The sequence below is a fragment of the Cavia porcellus genome, unplaced genomic scaffold, assembly GCF_034190915.1.
Source record: "Cavia porcellus strain 051 isolate PalLab524CR breed Dunkin Hartley unplaced genomic scaffold, mCavPor4.1 scaffold_22, whole genome shotgun sequence".
In the NCBI taxonomy this organism is placed as follows: Eukaryota; Metazoa; Chordata; class Mammalia; order Rodentia; family Caviidae; genus Cavia; species Cavia porcellus.
Window position 1 is genome coordinate 14227768 of NW_026947505.1, and position 21623 is coordinate 14249390.

The 21623-nt window shown below is 36.0% G+C and overlaps 2 protein-coding genes across 2 annotated transcripts; one reads left to right on the plus strand and one right to left on the minus strand.

Moving 5' to 3' along the window:
• Positions 1–325: 325 nt before the first annotated feature.
• Positions 326–1391, minus strand: LOC100721742 (trace amine-associated receptor 7c-like). The gene is given in 2 exon segments (XM_013144838.2): positions 326–1021; positions 1023–1391. Coding segments are annotated over 2 exon segments (1032 nt in total). The 5' UTR covers positions 1359–1391.
• A 16782-nt stretch (positions 1392–18173) lies between these two features.
• LOC100721461 (trace amine-associated receptor 8-like) lies at positions 18174–19320 on the plus strand. Its single transcript, XM_013144832.3, has one exon. The coding sequence runs from the start codon at positions 18220–18222 to the stop codon at positions 19318–19320; it is 1101 nt and encodes a 366-aa protein (XP_013000286.3). The 5' UTR covers positions 18174–18219.
• The last annotated feature ends 2303 nt before the right edge of the window (positions 19321–21623 follow it).

Sequence of the window (21623 nt, forward strand, 5' to 3'; positions counted from 1 at the left end):
CTATTTTCTGTTGCACATTGTCAGGAGTATAATAAGGGAATCTGACATTTAAGGAACTCATGGAAACCTTTGTAGCCCAAGATCACAGCAATAAGTGGCAGAGCTGGCACCATGGTGACGTGCTCTCATTAAATTTGGCTTTTAATGTGATGATTACCAGAAGACATTGACCTTGAATGTCATCCAGGTCTGACCAGGGTCAACGGTGAACTGAACCATATGCAATTGTTTTACATTAAGAACTACAGAACACGGGTGAGCATGTCTTTCCCCTATACTGTGATTACCACAAAATTCTTTTCAGTTGCCTCATGAAAACAAAAACCTACTCAGAAAACAGCTTTATTACTGAGGAATTCTCTCTGAACACTTTTCCTGTAACGATTAATTTGATGGCTTTTCGAAACCAAGGGTAAAAGAAAGCATAAATCAAGGGATTCATTGCCGAGTTGTAGTAAACGATCCAAACTAATATTTCATACACGTATGTGGGTGTGATGAAACCCAGGAAGGCATCGATGAGGGAATCAATGAAGTACGGCAACCATGAAATCAGAAAAGCTATCACTGCGATGCCCAGGGTTGTGGCTGCTTTTCTCTCCCTCCTGGCTACCCTGTCTTTGTAACTGTCTGATGGTTTTGCAGTCTTATTGCTCAGACTTTCAATTTTCCTAGCCTGTTGCCTAGCTATCAGGAAAATCTTGGAGTAAACAATTACCATCACAAGAGCGGGAATGAAAAATAACAGAAAGTCGATCAAAACCCAGTTTTGATTGACTGCAATCTGACAGCCTCCCACACAGGTGAGTGCACTCACTAGTTCCTCCAGCCCAGCTTTGTTTGCCCCTGTGTAAAGAAGGGAAAAAATAAAGACAACAGCACTCAGCCAGGAGAAGGCGATACACATGCCAGACACAGAAACAGTGAACCTGGTGGGATAGACCAGAGGGTCAGTGACAGCGATGTATCTATCGATGGAGATAAAGCACAAGTGGAAAATAGAACAGTAACAGAAGGAGCCAATCAAAACAGGAGTGGAGTTTACAGAAACTGTCCCCAAAGTACCAGCAGCTCTCCACAGACCTGACCATGCTGAAGGGCATCACAGTCGTCCCCACCATGAAGTCAGCACAGGCCAGAGAGGCGATCAGAAAGTTGGCTGGGGAGTGGAGCTGCTTGAAGTGGAGAATGGAGGTGATGACCAGCAGGTTTCCCAAGACAGCCAGCACAGCCCCAGAGCCAAAGACCAGGTAGAGGAGCAGGCGGGGGCCCGGGGAGTAGGGAGCTTTGACACAGGATCTGTTCACATTTTCATAGCACAGCTGGACGGCTGCAGGAGGGGTCAGGTCACCACTCATGGTCCTCTGGGCACCTGATAGTGGAATAATCTTCAGTATTCCAGTGTGTGATTCTTGTTTTCAAAAACTTTCAAAAGACATAAAATACGGAATGATTGTAAGTTAATAATTTATTTCCTTTCCTTGTGTCTTATTCCAATTTGTAGAAACTGATGTCTTCATCTAATAACATTATTCCCTTCCTGACACACAGGCAATCAACTTTCATCATCGTATAAAATGCTGCTTTCTCTGTTTTGAATATTTTCTTTCTTGCCTCTTTTTCATATCTGAGCAGCATTTGTCTTCAAAAGGAAGAATCTGTTTTCTGATATGTCTGAGTACTGCCTTTTAAAAGGATTCTTATCCCAATTAAATAAAACAAGGGTCATGTTCTGAATGTTTTCCCCCTCAGGAAAGTGGCTTAATGATTCCACATATGTAATACTGCTGAGACTGAATCCCACAGTGCAAGGTGAGGCAAGACACTTTAAAGAAATATTCTGCTTATGCCACAACCAAATACATCTCCTCTAATTTGCTGATGGCATTTTGTGATTTCAAACACTTGAGACAGAAATAATTTGTGTCCCGACAAGCCCCTGCTGGGAATTTGAAAGCACATTGTTTGTTCGGATTAATTATACATCATCTTTTTCATGTCTAGAAATATTTATCAATGAATCTGGTGCTCCAGTTAAAACCCTTTAGATAAGCTCTTAATCCCGTCTCTCACTGATGTGTATGTTTTAAATTTCATCTCTTTAGTGTCTTTGTGATACACAGCAGACAGGTTCATCTTGCGGAACTGTGTCGCACACACATCGCATCCTGAGGCTTTCTTTTCCCTTTGCCTCTCACTCTCTTCTCTTCCCTTTTGCCTGACTTTCCTTCCTTTCCCTTTTTTTTTTTTTTTTTTTTTGTCTTTGTCTTTTTCCTTTTTATCTGTACCAGGAATCGAACTCAGGACTGCCTGCTTGCAAGGCAGGCACTTTATGCCGCTGAGCTAAATCCCCAGCCCCTTGCCTGACTTTCTTGTTCTTTCAAAGAATGAACTTTTAGCTTTAGTGATCCTCTGTATGTTAATCCAGACTGCAATAATTTCCACTTTGATCTTTCTTTTTCTATGTTTGTATTAGTTTTAGATTTGTGCCTTTCTTGTTTTCCTAGAACCCTGATATGCATCATGAGGTTATTTATTGTTCTCTTTATGTGTGTTTTACACCTATATCCTTCCTTCTGAGAATGGCTTCATTATGTCCCTTACATATCATGCTTCTCTTGTTGTTTGATTTTAGAAAGTTGATATTTCTTCTTTGGTATCTGCTGTGATCCATTGATTTTTCACTAATGTATTATTTAATACCCCAGTGTTTCCATATTTTCTGTGGCTTCTTTTGCTGCATGTTTCTAACTTCATTCCATTATTATTCAGTCAATTTATGTGATTATTTCAGTTCTGTATTTATTTAAGCATGCTTTATGGTTGAAGATATCTATTCAGAGAAAAATCCAGATATTGTTGATAAAAATCTGTGTTTATTTGTTGTTTGGTAAAAAACTCTATAGATATCTGCTAAGTCTTTATTCAATGGTGTATTTTAAGCCTGGTGTTTCCTTGTTTTTTTCTGGTTGACCTCGTTAAGGGGAGATTGAGGTTCCTGGCTATCAGAATCTATCTGCCCTAATAAGTCCAGAAGTTTTTATTTTATGAAATTACATGTGCTGACATTCATTGAACAGATATTTATAATTGCTATTTCTTCCTACTTAATTATTTCTTTTGCCAGTTATAGAGTGGCAGTATTTGTTTCTTCTGATAGGTTTTAGCTTAACATTGTCTGTGTCTGACATATGATAGCTACTCCTGCCTGTTTTGGGGCTCTGGTTGAATCTTGTATTATTTTCCATGCCTTTATCTTTAGTCTATGTAGTTCTTTTTTTATTTTTCACTTTTATTTTAAAGGTAGTAAATACAACACAACAAAGCCAATCGAGACAATGCAGTGAAATTGATGCAGAACTTCACAGCAGGATATAGGGATAACAGTAACAGGTACCATAGTATATCTCGTTATCTTCACAATAGTTGTCCATTCAATCAGGTATAACAAAATCAAACCAAAAACAGAACTTTATAAAACCTATCCAAGCAGAATATTGAACAGAGCAAAACAATCAGAATAAAGCAACAGAGTGAAAACAATATTTGCCTTCAAAGAGAAGATAGAAGGAAATACCCCATATTTGCTATATTGCATACAGTCATCCTCCCAAGAGATGCTCAGATCTCTGGCTCCAAGTTGCTAACGGGGGAAGGGGTGGGATGGGATGCTTGTTTCTCTGTGCCGGTAGGCCCATGGGAGATGCTGACTGATTCTCTTCCTGGCTCGCCCACTGCTTGCTCATGCCATGGCTGCTTACCAGGAAGGGGATTGTGTTGCTTTCTTGCTCAGCGCCCTAAGTTCCAACATGGCTGGATCTCAGGAGACACTGAGTGGTTTCTATGTAGTTCTTTTTAACCTGTTCTCTGGTAGGCAATGTGTGCTGCATTGTGTTTTTTGTTTCTATCTGTCAGTCTCTTTTAATTGATGAGTTGAGACTATTGATACTGAGAATTATTATTGTAAGGTGTTTATTAAATTCTATTATTGTATGCTTCTAGTGTGAATTCTTCTAATTTTTTCTTTTGTTTAACTACTCTCTCAGGTGCACGTGTACCTTATTTTGGGGTTTTTGGCTTGGTGGCTTGCTTGTCTCTGTGTAACATTCCGTTAAAAATTTTCTGTTACACAACATTTGTGGTCATGTATTTTTTTACAATTTACTTTTTGTTGTGAAATATCTTTATTTCTCAATTATTTAGAATGCAAATTTTACAGGATATAGAGATCTGGGATAGGAATTATTTTCTTTTTAATATTGAATAATCTTCTCTAGTTTCTTTAGATTTGTGCTGGCCTTTATTCTGATGACTTTGCCTTTATAAATTACATTGTTTTTCTTTTAAGGATTTTAGTACTGTCACCTTTTGTTGAAATTTTGTTATAATGTGAATGGAGTGGGTCTTTCCTGGTCATAACTAGTTGGGGTTCTGGATACTCCTGTACTCGAATATTGCATCCTTTCCCTGGACTTGGCCATTTTTTTATGATTTCCATGAATAATTTTTTATACCTTTGAGTCATCTTTATCATTTCTATAAGTCTGTGTTTGGTCATTTTTAGGTCTTCAGTAGCTATTACCTCGAAATTGCACATTGTGTGTTCTTTAGGATATTACTGTTTATGCCCTACTATGTTCATCTTGTCTTTTATTTCCGTAGTATAGCTATTGTCACATTAATCTAAATGTGCTATCTATGATTTCTAATAGTTATATAGAAAACAAGTTTATTAAAAAGAGCAAAATAAAAGCTAGGTAATAGGAAACAAGGAGATACATCTTTCTTGATTAAGGGAATCAAGAGATGAAGAGGGTGGAAGAAGGGAAAGGGTATGAAAAAGAGCTGCATAAGCTGCATAACATACAGGTACCAACCCCAGCCTTGCAATGTAAATGTTTTGTACTGAAATCATGTACTAAGAAAAAACACTCAATCATTTTCTCATGTCTGTCTCTGCTTTTATTTTAATACTTTCTAATTCTTTTACAAATGGTCATTCATGTCTTTTTTTGTCTTACTTAACTCAATTTACTGTTTGCTTCTTCTTTAATTTCATTGAACTTTTTACATGTATGACCCTTATCTCTTTAATTAAATCGTATTTGAGCTTGTTAATTTTGCATTTGCATAAGTGTTTCTTTTATATCTCTTCAACTGTTTTGACCATTAGGTTTTGAGTTCTTTCTCTGTAGCTTTCTCTACTTTTGTGTCCATGAGATCAGCTTTTGGGGAATTAGAGTTGTAAGGGTGTTTCTCTTGCTTTTTTCTCCATCTATTGTTTTTGCACTGCGGGTTATGGATCAGCTAAGGTAGAGATACACTGTCACCACTATAGAGATCCCTTTAGGTAGGTTCTGTTTCTCTGTGAAGTGTCCTTGTATTTGCTTATGTTTTGGAGTCTATCCTCCTTTTCAACATAATTAAAATAAGGTTTTTTCAGTGTTTATTTTTTATTATTACATGTTTGCATTACACAATGTTTACATTCCCTGAGAAGGGTTGGCACATGTACATAGCACTTCCCAGTCTTCTTTTCATTCTCTTTCACTCCACTCCCTCCCAAATACCCAACTTCTTCATCCTTTTCCCATTTGAAAACATTTATGTCCTTGCTTCCCATTATCTAGCTTAGATTCTGCTCTTTATTTATATTTTGTGCTTCTCATGTAAGAGAAAGTAAGTGATATTTGGACTGTGTATCTGATTTATTTCACTTAACATTAGGATCTCCAGGTGCGCCCACTTTCCTACAAATGAATCAAGTTATCTTTCTTCATAGTAGAGGAGAAATGCCAAAATTTTCATATTCATTCATCTGCTAATAGACATATAGTTTGCTCCCAAGATTTAATCATTATGAACTGTGCTGTTATAAACAGGGCTATATGTGTACCTCTGTAGTATGGTATCTACAAACTTTAGGTAAAATACCCAGAGGAACAGCTGCATTAAACACAATTCCTGGTGTTTGTTTTATGAAGAATCCCCACAAACATTTTTATAGAAGTTGTACTAGTTTACATTTCCAATCAAGAGTGTATGAGGGTTTCTTTTTCCCCAAAGCCTCATCAGAATTTGTTATTATTTGATTTCTTGGTTATAACCATTGTTACTTGGGTATATGAAATATCAGTATTGTAGAAGTTTCTAATGACCTACAATGTTAACATTTTTTGATGTATTTATGGTTCATTTTTACTTCTGAGAAGTGTTTGTTCATTTCAGTTGTTCATTTTTTGACTGTGTCCTATAGTTTAACATATTGAGTCTAATGTATATGGTCTAATGTAATTGAGCTGTTTATATTTCTAGACTTAGCACTATGTTTGAGGAATTTGACTAAATTTTCCCCATTGTGTAGATTTGTCTCTTCACTGTGTTGGTTGCTTCCTTTGCTGTGTAGATGCATGTTAATTTCATATGATCTCACTGTTGACCTTTGGTACTATTTCTTGGCACCATTGGGTTGTTGTTAAGAATGTTTTTTTCCTATCCCTGTGTCTTAAAAGATTGGTCTATTTTGTCTTCCAGAAGATTAAGTGCTTCCATGTTAACATCTAGATCTCTGATACCCTTTTACTTTAGGTTAGTATATAGTGAGATATATTGATATAGATTCAATTGGTATAGATTCTCTGCATGTGAAAAGTCAGTTTTTCCAGCACTGTTTATTAAAGAGGCTATCTTTCCTCTGGTGTGTGCTTTTGGTTTCTTTTTCAAAGATCAGATGGCTGAATGCTCCTTGTGTTGATTCTGCATCCATCATTCTGATCTGTTATTCTACATGTCTGTTGTGCTGGTGTCTTATCTCCTAGCTCTGCAGTGTATCAGATTGGGCTGTAATGCTTCTTGCTTTGTTGTTGTTGCCAGGATCACTTTCACTATTCTGCGTCTTATGATTCCTTATGAATTCTGGGGTTGTTTTCTCTAGTTGTTTGAGCAATGCTTTGGGTATTTCACTTTGTTAAATTTATGTATCTGTTTTGGAAGTATAGCAAATTTGACTATATTTTATCTGCCTATCAAATAAGAAGGAATGTCTTTCCATTATCGTATGCCCTTTTCAACCTCCTTTGTCAGAGTACTCTGATGAACATTGTAGAGGTCATTCACTTCCTTGGTTAGATTAATTCCTAAGTATTAATATTTCTTGATGCTATTGGAATAATTCACTAATTTCATGGTGAGTTAATTAATTAATGTACAAGAATCTTATTGATGTTCGTGTATTTATTTTGTATCCTGTTACATTGCTGAATTTGGTTATTAACTCTAGGAGTCTTTTGGTGAAATATTTTTAGGCCTTCTATTTAAGTGATCTTGTAGTTTGTGAATCAAAATGGTTTGACTCACCCTTCCCTACACATATCCGTTTTATTTCTTTCTCTTGCCTGATTTCTCTGGCTAAAGTTTTGAGTACTATATTGAACAGGAATAGAAAGACTGTAGATCCTTGTCTTGTTCCTGGGTTTCGGGGAGGAGCTTTCAGTTTTTTTCTCATTTAATGCGATTCTGTAAGTTAGTCATAAACAGCTTTCATCAGATTGAAATAAGGTCCTTCTATATATTTTCTAGTGTTTTATCATAAATAAATATTGCATTTTGTGAAAAAACTTTCTGTGTCTATTGATGTAGTCATATGATTTTTGTCATTACTTCTGGTTATGTGATATGATTATTGATTTGCATATGTTGAACCTACCTTGCATCCCTAGGATGAAGACTAGTTGTTTATGACATAGAAGCTTTGTTTTTTTTGGATTCTGCTTGACAATGTCTTATTGCAAGTTTTTGCCTCCATGTTCATTAACAAGACTGGCGTATACCTCTCTTGCTTGTTTACCTCCTTGCTTGGTTTTAGAATGAGAATAATGCTAGCTTTCACGAATGACTCCTGGGGTACTCCTTCCTTTCATTAAAGGCTTTCAGGCCTAGTGGTATTAGATCTCCCCTAAAGCCCTAGTATAACTTAGCAGTGAATTAATCAGAACCTGTGCTTTTCTTAGTTCGTAGGTTTTATTATTATTGTTATTATTATTACTGCCTCAATTTCATTTGCCTGTTAGTGGTATTGTCAGAGTAGTTAAAACTTCTTGGTTTAACTTTGGTACTTGATATGTATCTATAAATCTATTCATTTGTGAATTCTTTAATTTTTGAACTTGGGAATATTAACAAATAATCTTCTGGATTCTGGTGGCATTTATGATTATTTTACCTTTTTCATTTATAATTTCATTATTTGGGTCTTTTTATTTCCCTTTGTGTTAAGGTTAGCAATGGTTTTGTCCATTTAGTTTGTTCTTTGAAGAACAAGCTCCTCAATTCATTGATCATGTATATGGATTTTTTATTCTCAATTTCATTAACTTTTGCTCTGAGCTTTATAATTGCCTTCCTTGTACTACTTTTAGATTCCAATTTTTTTTGTTCTGTGATTTTGTGATATAACATTCAGTTGTTTATTTGATCTACTTTTGTTTTTCTGCTGTGGGCATCACAGCTAAAACCTTCCCTCCTAGGGTGGCTTATATTGCATCCCATAATTTCTTGTGTATTTTGTTAGTTTCTACAGTGTTTCCATATCTGTTTTATTTCTGGTTATTTGTTGCAGATTTCAAAACATTCTACCTGAAAAATTAATTTAGTAGTTTCAGATGATTTGAGATTCTGGCAGAGACAATCTGCATTTGTGCCTGGTACATAAAGGAATTAGCATTGTTGCACTAACTGAAACTCCAATTCACAAACTGAGACAATTTGGAGGAACTGTTTGCCTTGCTAAAAATACTGGTAGTAAACACATGATATTTTATTATTTAAGGAAACAATATAATTTAGAAGTAAAACAAATAAAATTTAGGCTAGATCTATGAAGTTTCATTTTAATAATATTAATTAATATGATCTCGTGTGTATGTTCATATTCTCCTGAGTTCTAATATCATAGACTTAACCAAACCTATAAATAAATTTTTTGGAAACATGTTCCTAACTCTAATTTTGTCACCTTGGCAAGTGAGGTTATCCTGTGGTACTGACCAACATTATTTGTGTAACCAGCCAGCTATGATCAGCATATGTGGGGTAGTCATACTTAAGTAAGATAGAGAAAACTGTAATATTGTATCTGCTCTCCTTTTTATGAAGTTTCACATACTCAGTAAAGAAAACAAACATAATTTTAAGATTATAACAAATATATGTGGTTTCCTGTGTGATAAATTTCAAAAATTTTAACCTATCTTTGAATTTATATTATATTATTTACTGTGTAATTGAGCAATAGTGCAATCTATATGATATTTATATACTGGTAGTATTTTTAAATTTTAAAACTAAAAAAAGAACAAAAATGATGACACAATTTCAAAACAAAATAAGAGGAAACGAACACTGGTAATATATTCCATACTGTTATCTTCAAAGTAGTTGATCAGATTACAAGATATAGGTATGAAAAAATGATCAAACAATAAAAGCACAAATGATTCTTTCTGAGACTATGAGAGATTAGTAGTATAATTGTCTATTGTGTGTGTTTGTGTGCATAATCTTTTTATGTGTACTATTAACCAAATCTTTCACTTAATTTTTTCGGCTTCTAGAAATAGAGACCAAGTATGATTCCTTTGTAACATCTGCTCCAGCTGGGCAGATCTACTGTCACTGAGCAATGGCATGAAACTTCATTTACTAGTTGCCATAGTCATTTTACGTAATTACTGCCTTCTAATTGCCTCCAAATATTTCATTAATGTAAATTATTTCTGCTGTCAAAAAGTTTGCATATTCTTATGTGTGCAAACTTAAATATGCTCAATGTCTCATTAAATGTCTTTTTACTCAGATGTAATCTCAGTTATTTGAATTTACATTTCTCAAGTGACCAGTGATGTTGAATATTTCTTCATATATTTATTTGCCATTTGTATTTCTTTAACAAAAATGTGCACATTCATTTTAGATGCCCATTTTTGGATTGCGTCTTCGAATTTGGGGGGCCTGATTATTTTCAGTATTCTATGTGTCTAGATAGAAATTCTTTGTCTAAGGGACAGTTGGCTAAAATTTTTTTCTCATTCTGTGGGTATCTTTTCACTCTGTTGGTGGTCTGTTTTTTAGAAGTGCAAAGTCTTTTTAATAAGATGAGATCTTAATTGAGATGAGATGTTGATTGTTTGGCAGTTTTTTGTTTTGTTCATGAAATTTTGCTTACTCCTATGTTTTCAAAATTTCTACCTATCTTGTCTTCCAGTATATTTAGTGTTTCTGTTTTAATATATAGATCTTTGATATATTTTGACGTTATTTTAGTGCATGGTGATAGACATTGTCTTGTTTTACTCTTTGGCATGTGGAAAGCCAGTTTCTCCAGCACCATTTATTAAGGAGGCTATCTTGCTTCCAGTGAACATGTTTGATCTCTTTGTCAAAGACAAGGTGGCTAGGTGTCTTAGTAGTTTTGTCTGAATATTTTAATATGTTCCACTGGTCCTCAGGTATGGTTTATTTTTTTGCCAGTAGCATGCCAGTAGCATGCCAGTAGCTTTGTAGTATAAATTAAAGCCTGGGATTGTGATGCCTTCTTCTTTCCACTGTTTCCCATTTTCATTGATACTCTTTTCTATTTCCAAGTGAATTTTACAAATGTTTTCTCTAGATCTGTGAGGTATGCTAATGGTATATTGCTCAGAATTGCATTAATTCTGTATAACAGTTTTGGGAGTATGGCCATTTTCCCAATGTTGCTTGTTCCAATCCAAGAGCAAGAGACATCTTTCCATTTTCTGATATCCTGCTTAACCTCCTTTTTTAGAGTACTGTAATTTTTTTTTTGTCTTTTTGAGACAGTGTCTCACTGTGCAATTCAGTCTGGCCTTGAGCTCACTTTGTAGCCCAGGCTGGTCTTGAACTTGCAACCATTCTCCTGCCTCTGCCTCCCAAGTGCTGGAATTACAGGTGTGTGCCACCATGCCCAAATCGGTAATTTTCAATATATAGATCTGTTACATCCTTCATTGGATTATTCCTAAGTATTTCATTTTTTGGATGCTATTGTGGAATGTTACTGCCATTGTTTCTCTCTCGGTGAGTTTTTTGTTCATGTACAAGAATGCTATTGATTTTTGAATGTTGACTTTGTATCCAACTATACTGCTGAATTTGCTTATTAACTCTAGTAGTCTTTTGGAGGAGTTTTTGGGTCTACTATATAAAGTATCATGTCATCTGCAAATAACGATAATTTCACTTCTTCCTTTCCTATCCTTGTTCCTTTTATTTCTTTTTCATATCTAATTGCTCTAACTAACATTTCCAGAACTATACTAATTAAGAGTGATGATAGTGGATATCTTTGTCTTATTTTTGATTTTAGAATGAAAGCTTTCAGTTTTTGTACTTTTAGTATGATGTTGGCTGTTTTTTGTCATAGATGGCTTTTATTAGATAGAGACCATGTATTCCAATTTTTGCAGGGTTTTTAAAATTCATGAATGAGTGCTGGACTCTATCAAAAGCTTTTCTGCGTCTATTGAGATGACCATATGATTTTTGTCTTTGCTTCTATTGATGTATATTGTGTTTATTGATTTGAATATGTTGAATCATCCCTGCATCGCTGGGGTGAATACCACTTGGTTATGGTGTATAATTCTCTTGATGATTTGCTGCATTCTGTTTGCTAGTATCTTATTGAGAATTTTTGTTTCTATGCTCATTAGGGGGATTGGCCTGTAACTTTCCTTCTTAGTCGGGTCTTTCTCTGGTATTGGTATTAGAGTAATATTTGCCGCCAGGCATGAATTAGGAAGAATTGCTTCCCTTTAAATCTCATTAAAGATTTTGAGGAGTATTAGCATTAAATCATCTCTAAATTTCTTGTAGAATTAATCCATGAATCCATCAGGTCCTGGGCTTTTCTTTGTTGGTAAGTTTTTCGTTATGTTTGCAATATCAAGTAACTGATATTGGGTTATGCAAAATTTTTATATCTTCATGATTTAATGTTATTAATTCATACATTTCTAGAAATCTGCTCAATTTTTCTGTTTTCCAGCCTAGATGTATAAAGATTTTCAAAATAGATATTGATGATCTGCTGAATTTCCATGGAATCTTTAGTGATTTCATCTTTTTCATTCCTCAGTGCTTGGAGATTTTTCTTTCTTTTTCTTGATAAGGTTAGATAGAAGTTTATCAATTTTGTTTATTCTTTCACAGAGCTGACTCTTCTATTACTTAATTATTTGTATTGTTTCCTTAGTCTCAATTGTATTAGTTTTTGCTCTGATCTTGTAATTTCCTCCTTTCTTTGAGCTTTGGTCTTGTCCTGCTCTCGTTTTTTTAGGAAATTGAGGGGTAGCATTAGGTTGTTTATTTGTACTTATTCTGATTTCCTGTTGTGAAAATTCGCTGCTATGTGTTTCCCTCTTAAGACTGCTTTCATTGTTTTCCACAAGTTCCAGTATGTTGTGTCTGCATTTTCATTTTAATTGTAGATGTTGTTCAGTTTCTTCTTTAATTTCAGCTGTGTTCCATTAGTTGTTCAGGAGGATGTTATTTAATTTCCATGTATTTATGAAGGTTTGCAGTTTCTTTTGCCATTAATTCCCAATTTTAGTTTAGTATAATGAGGTAATATGCATGGGATAATTTCAAATGCTTTGTATTTACTTAAGCATGTTCTATGGGCTAGTATGTGTTCTATCTTAGAAAATGTGCTATGTGCAGCTGAGAAAAATATATATTCTGATATTGAGGGAATACTCTGTAAATGTTTGTTAAGTCCATTTGTTCACGTTTGGTTCAGTTCTATTATTTGCTGACTTTTTGTCTAGTTGATATATATCTTTATGGCAGTGGGGTATTAAAGTCCCCTATCACAACTGTGTTACTGCATAGTTGATTTTTCATATCTATTAGTATTTGTCATATATAGTAGAGTACTATCATACTTGGTGCACATATTTAATGATTATTATCTCTTTCTCTTGAATTTTCTCCTTATAGCATGTAGTGACCTTCTTTATTTCTTTTGATCATTTTTGATTTGAAGTTCACATTGTCTGCAAAGAGAATAGCTATCCCTGCTATTTTGGGGTTATTTTTGGGGAATATTGTTTTCCATACTTTGGCTTTCAGTCTATGAATTTCTTTTTGAGTTAAATATGTCTGTGGTATTCAACTAGAATATCTTTTAGCTCTCTTTCTAGTGTTGGTTTGGTGGACATGAATTTCTTCAATTGTTCTTTGTCATGGAATTATCCTATTTCTCCATCAATTTTGAAAGATAGTTTGTTTGGAAGCTTTTTTTATAGGGCTTGAAATACTTCACTCCAAGCTCTTCTTGACATTAAGTCTTGTGTTGAGAAATCAGTTGTGATTCTAATTGGCTTTCCTTGATAGACAATCTTTTTCTTTTCTCTAACATCTTTTAATATTTTGTTCTTGTGCTGAATCTTGTGGGTTCTTCTTGTGTTGAATTTCTGAGATTTTGATTATAACATGTCTGGGAGTAGATTTATTTGGTTATGGTTGTTTGGACTGCTATATACCTACCTTATCTGTATATCAGATTCAGTTCCCATACTTGGGAAATTTTCTGCTATTACTTCTGCAGATAGATTTTTTTTATGTCATTTGCCCTGACTCCTACATTTTCATTGATACCTATGAGTCTTACATTATTCTTCTTTGCATCATTTTAGATCTGGTGAATTATTATTTCATAGTCCCTTGCTATTTTTAAGAGATCTTTCCTTTTGTAATTGCTCACTGTGATCCTGTCTTCAAGGTCTGAAAGCCAGTCTTCAGTTTTGTTCAAGCAGTTTTGCCAGCTTTAAATGAAGTTTTTAATTTCTTGGATATCTCTTTGAATCTGTTTAATGCATTTTTATTTCTCTCCTACATTGTTCACTCAGGTATCTGTCATTTTTCTATGGTCTTGTATTTTTTTTTAATATGTGTCTTCTCTATCTATGCTAAGCAATTCCTTCATTAAAGAATTAAGTTTGTCATTTCTTTTTTAATCTAAGATATTACTTCTGATCTGATTTCTTCTATAGGTTCATGGGTCTGTTTCTTTACTTCACTTACTATCTTTTCAGAAATTTCAAGTGTGTGTCTTCCATTGTCTTCTACATTGTTTTCTCCCACACTTGTTCCAGATTGGTTGGGCATTTGAGATTGCATTTTGCTTTTTTTGTTTTGTCATTTACACCTCTTTGTTTATATTTCAGTGTTTTCAATCCTATTAGAGTCATCTGTCATGTGTGTCTGAGGGTCTCACTGTGTGGCTGAAGTTCACCCAGTTACTATGCTCATTAGTAACCTAGTTAATGCCTGGTCCCACAGTGTAGTCATTTGAATTCTTCCCAAGGAGTCAGATAGGTGAATCCTGGCTTCTTAATTGCCTGTCTAACCCATGCTCTCACCTGTCCGCTGAGTTCTTCCAGGTGGGGAGAGGGTTTGCCTGTTGGATCATCAAGGTACTGAATGTGGGAAAGGTCTTATGGATATCCCAGTTGCTGATGAGTTCCTCTGGGTGGGGGGAGAGATTGCCAAGGCTCCTGCCAGCCACTGAGCTCCTCTAGGTGTGTGCAGAGGTGTCACTGTGTCAGTGACACCTACTGACACACTGAAGTCCTCAGGATGGCAGGATGCCTTACTTACATACTTGCCAGCCTGCTGAGTTCCTCTGTGAGGGATCATTGACACTCCTGCTAAACTCTGGGTGTGGAGCAAGAATCTAAAGTTTTATCTTTTAATGTTTTTCCTGATAAAAGATGCTCTTCCTCATATCTTCTATATGAGATAGGATATAACAGCCTGGGCACAGGTGCACCGCAAAAGCAACTTGAGCAATGGGACTCTGTTATCCATGGGATGTGCTTTACATTGTGCAGAATCAGGTGAATGCTTGGATTAGCCAGAAAAATGTCACTGAATACATTAAGTCATAGTCCACAGAACCTGTGAATATTTTACTTAATATGCATTGCACTGTATAATTGAGTACAGCACTACTAGGTAAGAAAAATCATTCATAATCCCAAGGCAGCTGCCCTGCAAGTGTCTCAGACATCTCCTCAGGGTTCAGTGCTTTTCTAACCATTGAGCCCACCTTCTCTAGAAAACAGCACTGCTAAGAAACTTCACTTCCCTAATACAGGGAGTTTATGGTCCCCTGACTGTGAGAAACCTGTCCATCTTCTGCTCCTTTTAACATCAGATCCTTGGTCTGTGTGTGAATGTTTTCTTGCTTGACAGTAAATTTTTCAAAAAGAGTGTGATTTTTGGTGCCAAATTCTTCGTTCATTTTTGTTTAGCATCCCTGAATAAAGTATCACACAAGTCTTTATCTGGATTCAGCAACATACATAATCAACAGAGACGCTCTCAAATCTGTGTCTCTAGCTATCTCCCATAAAGCTCTCTTCCTCTCACAGTTATGCATTGTTCATTATTGTACTTTCCTGCCCTATCCATGCCCATTCATCTGAAGCCACTACAATCCAGATTTGTCTTCACCATTCCTCTAAAGTTTAACTATGCCCATTTGTAACCTATTTGTTAATGTGAAGCAAGAATTCTCAGTGTTTATTCAACTTGACATTTCTGTACCACTCGACACTCTTGTTTATGCTATTCACTGCATCATGTTTTAATTCCACAAGGTCTATGGGATTATTTTTGCTGTTTTTCTGTTTCATTCTTCATATGCTTCCTTTTTCAGATGGTATTTTGAATGCAGTATTTCTCCAGTTCCTTCTATTTTCAATGTGAAAGTTTAATCCACCCAACACACACTAAGTATTTTTTATATCCTAGGCTCTATGGCAGGTTACAGAAAGCAATTACATTCTTTTATATGGTTTCAAGAGCACCAGTACATGAGAAATCTTAATTGCCTGTCTCAGAACTAATTTCTTTATCAGCTAAAAATATAGTAGCTACACAGAAATGGATTGCTTTTCTACTCTTTACAAGCCTAATCCATTGGAACCTATCTTTCCTTTCATAAGTTGTATACCTAAGGATCACCTCTCACTCCTGCCTTCCCTTCTGTTGGTCAAAGTGCCTATGTGCTTTCAGTCTTCAAATTGCCTATATAATATTTTTGGAAAATAGGGAGGCAAGATTACTGAATGAAAGTGAGCAAGACTGAATTAGAACAACAGAGAAGGTAACGAAGCATTACTAGAAAAATTTGGTACATGATCAACAGAATGACTGTTTTCGTGTCATACTTACATCCTCTTCTACATTCATTCTCATATATTTTAAAATCTTAATCCTTAATATCAGATGATGTTTCTCAAATCCTACATATATTGGTATGAAAGACAAAAGTCGTTATCATCTCCTACTTGTTCATTGCCTTACAGAATGAAATTTAGATACTGTTCCAGACCTGAAATCTGCTCTATTTCAGTTCTTTATGTTTTTTCTCAGTTACCTAAATTCCTGATAATAATGTTAAAGCAAAACACCAGTTCTGGAGAACTATCAGAACTACCTGGCCTGAAGCTCCTACACTCACCCAACTGTTGTACAATTACTTTTTGCTTCATTAATGAGTACCTGTTATGAGAAGATAAACTCACATCTGAAGTGAAATGGGCAGAATTGTTCCATGGGCTTCTGGCTGCTAACTTCACATAGACTGCTGATTTGTATCCTGGTGCTTGTAGTGGTTCTCTTAATTGCTTTTTTTTTTTTTTTTTTTTTTTTTTTTTTTTATCAGTACCGGGGATCATACTCACAACTGCCTGCTTACAAAGCAGGTGCTTATGCCGCTGAGCTAAATCCCCAGCCCCAACAATCTCTTAATTTCTTAATGATGTTATCTCTGAACTTGTGTTCTGTTAAATGAATCAAGAGGGTAATGGAATGTGTGCTGGACACTTAAAACCCAGAGTCACTTGTAGTCCTGCATGACACTAAGTCTCTTCCTCCCTGATATGTTCTTTGCCACCTGCTTCTCCAACCCATGCCAGTATGGGTCCTATTTTCTTTCCCTCCCACACTGGCCAACTTGTGATCCTCTTCCCACTATAGTGCAGGTCTGGGATGCAGGATGGAGAGAGTCGTTGGTTGGGTGCCATTTTCAGCCTTGGGGCTGGCCACAGACTATTGTCTTCTTCACAGACTCATAGAGTCACAAAAAATGCAAGGGCTGATTTGCACACCTCAGTCCACATCTCAAGTGCCTCCTAGTGTTGAGGTTGTAACCATGCCAGGGTTGCCTATATGCCTTTGGTTGAGATAGCTACTGTGTAGGAAGGCAGATGCCTGCCCGAACTTCCTTGTCCTTAGGCCTGGCATACTTGGTTCGGTGGATGATAGGCATGGAACCTGGTAGTGGATGGTTCACATGCAGGCCTACCATGAGGGCATCAACCATAAAGACACCAGTCAGTGTTTTCATTTGCCCTGCAGTAACTTCTGTACCCAAGAAAGTGGAACACTGTAGGAAATGCCAGATGTGTCAGGTCTTGGAGACCATTAAAAAAAGGAAAATATTCAGAAATACTTTAGCATTTCTAAAGCCTATAGAACATTTAATGACAAATTTTTCCTGTACTTTTGGAAAACTGTCATTTCCTTTGTTGATTTTTATATTGTTCAGGGCCTTGAAAATTATGTAGGGAGTCAATGCTGGGCCCTAGGGCTCTTTTAAAATAGTTGAACTTAAAACTCCTGATTTTGGAAATTAAGTGATTCTCCAAAGCAGAAAAAAAAAAAAAAAAAAAACATGTCTCTCAGATGATCTTATTAGTTGTAATTATCAACTATCAATTATAATTTTCCTTTCCAGATTCACACCTTGTACTGTAGGGACTTATGAGGAGTTTAGACTGAGTAAAGTTGATTGGCTTGTGTCCTAAAATATTTTATAAGTTGGAAGCCTCTTAAAAGGTGACTTCTCAAATATGTAAATATCATTTGCAATAGAGAGCTTCACAGGAATAAAAAAATCAGGTATTAAATAAATTATCTTCAATTCTTCAGATTGTGAGATTTCTGGGTCGATGAAAAATTCATAGATTAGCACGGGGTTAGCTAAGATGTTTATGTGTAATTTTGCAATTTTAAGACAAAATGATTTTTCTGAGTTTTAAAGTTTCTTTTATTTTCTTCATAATTAAAATGGAAAAGGTATATAAAATAAGGTGGTCTTTGAAAGTGGTTGCCCAGACCTGCGGTCTGATGTGTTTATTATTATTGCCTCCAGCAGCAGAGGGCAGGAATACACCAAGCATCACACGTAGTGGAACCATGAGCAGCAGCCTCTCCCACCCTGCTTTGCTGCTTTGCTATGAGAATGTGAGCGGGTCCTGTATGAAGACTCCCTACTCTCCTGCCTCCCAGGTGGTGCTGTATGCAGCCTTTGGCTCTGGGGCTGTGCTGGCTGTCTTTGGAAACCTCCTGGTGATGATCTCAGTCTTCCACTTCAAGCAGCTGCACTCTCCGGCCAACTTCCTCATCGCCTCTCTGGCCTGCGCTGACTTCTTGGTGGGAGTCACTGTGATGCCCTTCAGCATGGTCAGGTCCGTGGAGAGCTGCTGGTACTTTGGAGCTAAATTCTGTACATTTCACAGCTGCTGTGATGCGGCATTTTGCTACTCCTCTCTCTTCCACCTGTGCTTCATCTCCGTGGACAGGTACATGGCTGTTACCGACCCCCTGGTCTACCCCACCAAGTTCACGGGGTCTGTGTCAGGCATTTGCATTGCTGTCTCCTGGACTCTGCCCCTGGTGTACTTTGGGACCATGATCTACACAGGTGTCAATGATGATGGGATGGAAAGTTTAGTAAGTGCTCTCAACTGTGTAGGTGGCTGTCAAATAGTTATCAATCAAGATTGGGTTTTGATAGATTTTCTGTTATTCTTCATACCTACCCTTGTTATGATAATCCTTTATAGTAAAATTTTTTTGGTAGCCAAACAACAAGCTATAAAAATTGAGAGTACTGTGGGTGCTTCCTCAGAATCAGCCTCAGAGAACTACAAAGCCCGTGTAGGCAAGAGAGAAAGAAAAGCTGCCAAAACTCTGGGCATCACGGTGGTAGCTTTTATCATCTCCTGGCTACCATATACCATTGAAACATTGATTGATGCTTTTATGGGGTTCATCACACCTGCCTATATTTATGAGATTTGCTGCTGGTGTGCTTATTATAACTCAGCCATGAATCCCTTGATTTATGCTTTGTTTTATCCTTGGTTTAGAAAAGCCATAAAAGTTATTTTAAGTGGGGAAATTTTAAAGGACAGTTCATCAACAATGAGTTTATTTTCAGAATAAGTTTAAACACTAAGTTGAGAAAATAAAGAATATTTTCATAATTAGGAACTTATGAACTAAGAGAAATGCCACCTTTCAAAATTGGAAAATTAGCCAGAACCAAAGTTGTGGGTATGTTAAAATGAAGTCATTGTAAAGATATTTACTACACTGCTAGTCAAGAATAAAGCACTTTACGCATGTTACTTGTGTCAATGTTTGTACATCACTTGTTTCCTTCCAATTTGCTGATTTCTAAATCTCACTTTTAGATGTGGTATCTCCTGTTGTCTTTTATGATACATCTAGTTTCCCTTGAAATGTTCTTCTTTTTCTGTCTCCAGGGACACTGTGTTAGCTTACTAGGGCTTCTGTAAACCTCTACCTCCAGTCAAGCGGCTCAGACCACAGACTCAAACATTCTCAGAATTCTAGAACCTAGATGTCCTGGATGAAGGTTTCCTAGCTTTGTTATGTTTTGAGGGGCTCTTTTTTCACATCCTCTTCATCTGAGTGTTTCTCAGTCCTAATCTCTTCTTTGTGGAACAGCAATCATGTTGAATTGGGGCCCACCCTACACATCCCATTTTAACTTAGTTACCTCTTTAAAGACTGCAGCGCTGAGGCTTAGGAGTTTCTCATTTGAATCTCAAGTGACACAGCTCAGCCCACAGCTCAGCCTGTAACAGCTCAGTCATGATGAAGCTGCCAAACAGGCTGTTTATTTGCTGCTCTTCCTTCAATGTCTGTGGCTCCTTGGAATTCGTGGGGCACTGAGTAAGCTCCTCATGTTGATGGCTGTGCAAAAAGTATTGTGGGAGCAGCAATGCAGCCTTAACTACCTCTGTTAATTACAGAAATTTTGCAGGCGGAGAGATCTATGACAAAGTGTAGTCACAATGACCATTTTAATACAGTGAAAATGGAAATGACTGATTATCACCAGCAGCTGACCTGCAGAAAGCATTATCTAGAGGAGGGAGGAAGGACCTCTGCATTTTATTTTTTTCAGAAAGTTCTGGGCTGAGGATTATATGCTAATCCTTCGAATAAAGTATATTGCATTAGAAATAGTAAAAAAAAGCATGCTATAATTTTATATTTCATCTCCTGGGATTTTTTACATGATTGATTCAAATATATTTTGAAATTCGTATCTAGAGTTCCATGTATAAACAAACCACATTGTAGAGGAGTAATGGTATATAAACCTTCATATTTTTTTTCATATATTTATCTGCAGATTCATTAATTAATGATTGGGGTTTTTTTTATTGGTTTTCAATAAGCCTTAATTTTTTTTGAAATATTGAGTTCTTTGTGTAAGTATCTGTGTCAGGAATGATTTGCTCTTTATGGAGCTCTTTCTATGTGTAGAACACTTGTATTCAGTTTGCCAAGAGACTCCTTTCAGAAATGAATACATTTAAAATTGCATTAAATGATTTTTTCTGCATTTTCCCAGATGATTATAAAGTTATGTTTTTAGTCTGTTAAATAATGATTTATATGGATTAGTTTTCCTTTGGTAAGCACAATTTAATTCATCATAGAGACTTCAATTATGATGTGTCATCTTTTTGTAAAATGAGTTTAGGATTTTTATGTATTATTTGTGGCAATGTATTTTCATTTTTCTTTTCATATAGTCCTGCTAAATTTTGTTACAAAAACTATTCTGCACTAACCAGTATATTTAAATAGACAACATAATAAGTATTTTTTCTCTTTATTCATATTCACTCTTTGGACTTCAGAGACTCTATAAGGTCTTTTGAATGTGGCATTTGGCATTTTCTCGGGGTATTGTCATTAACTTCTCAAGCAGCCTTATGTATGCGTAGTAATAAAGGTAATTTGTGAATCACAAATCCTATTATTTTGACAAAGAGGGAGATCTCAGAAATCCAGAATAGATAGCAAAAGATGACCAATGAACTGCAACATTGGATGTCATTGGTGAGACTACAAAGTGTGCGGCAGAAGTACTTGAAGTTAAATTCTTGTGAACTTAAAAAATTGCTTCTCAGTTCTATTCACAGCAATAAGAATGATATTGCGAATGATAACATTCATGCAGCATTTATTCTGAACGGATCATTAAAGCATAGTTCCAGAAATAAAAATTGAAATGGTGATGGACAGAGCATAAGGAAAATACACAATAACTATAGCATAAGCATTCAATGTAGGGAATCTTCTCCCTCTCTGGAAAAAGACATCTGTTCTATAATGTGATTAGAAAAGAACAGAACTTCTTCACATACAAACAGCTCTTCCTTACCACAGCCCATAGCTCTGCTTCCAGAGCGTGAATGGGTCCT

Excerpts from the sequence above, each read along its gene's own strand:
- LOC100721461 (XM_013144832.3), top strand. The coding sequence starts at position 18,220 with ATGTGTTTATTATTATTGCCTCCAGCAGCAGAGGGCAGGAATACACCA.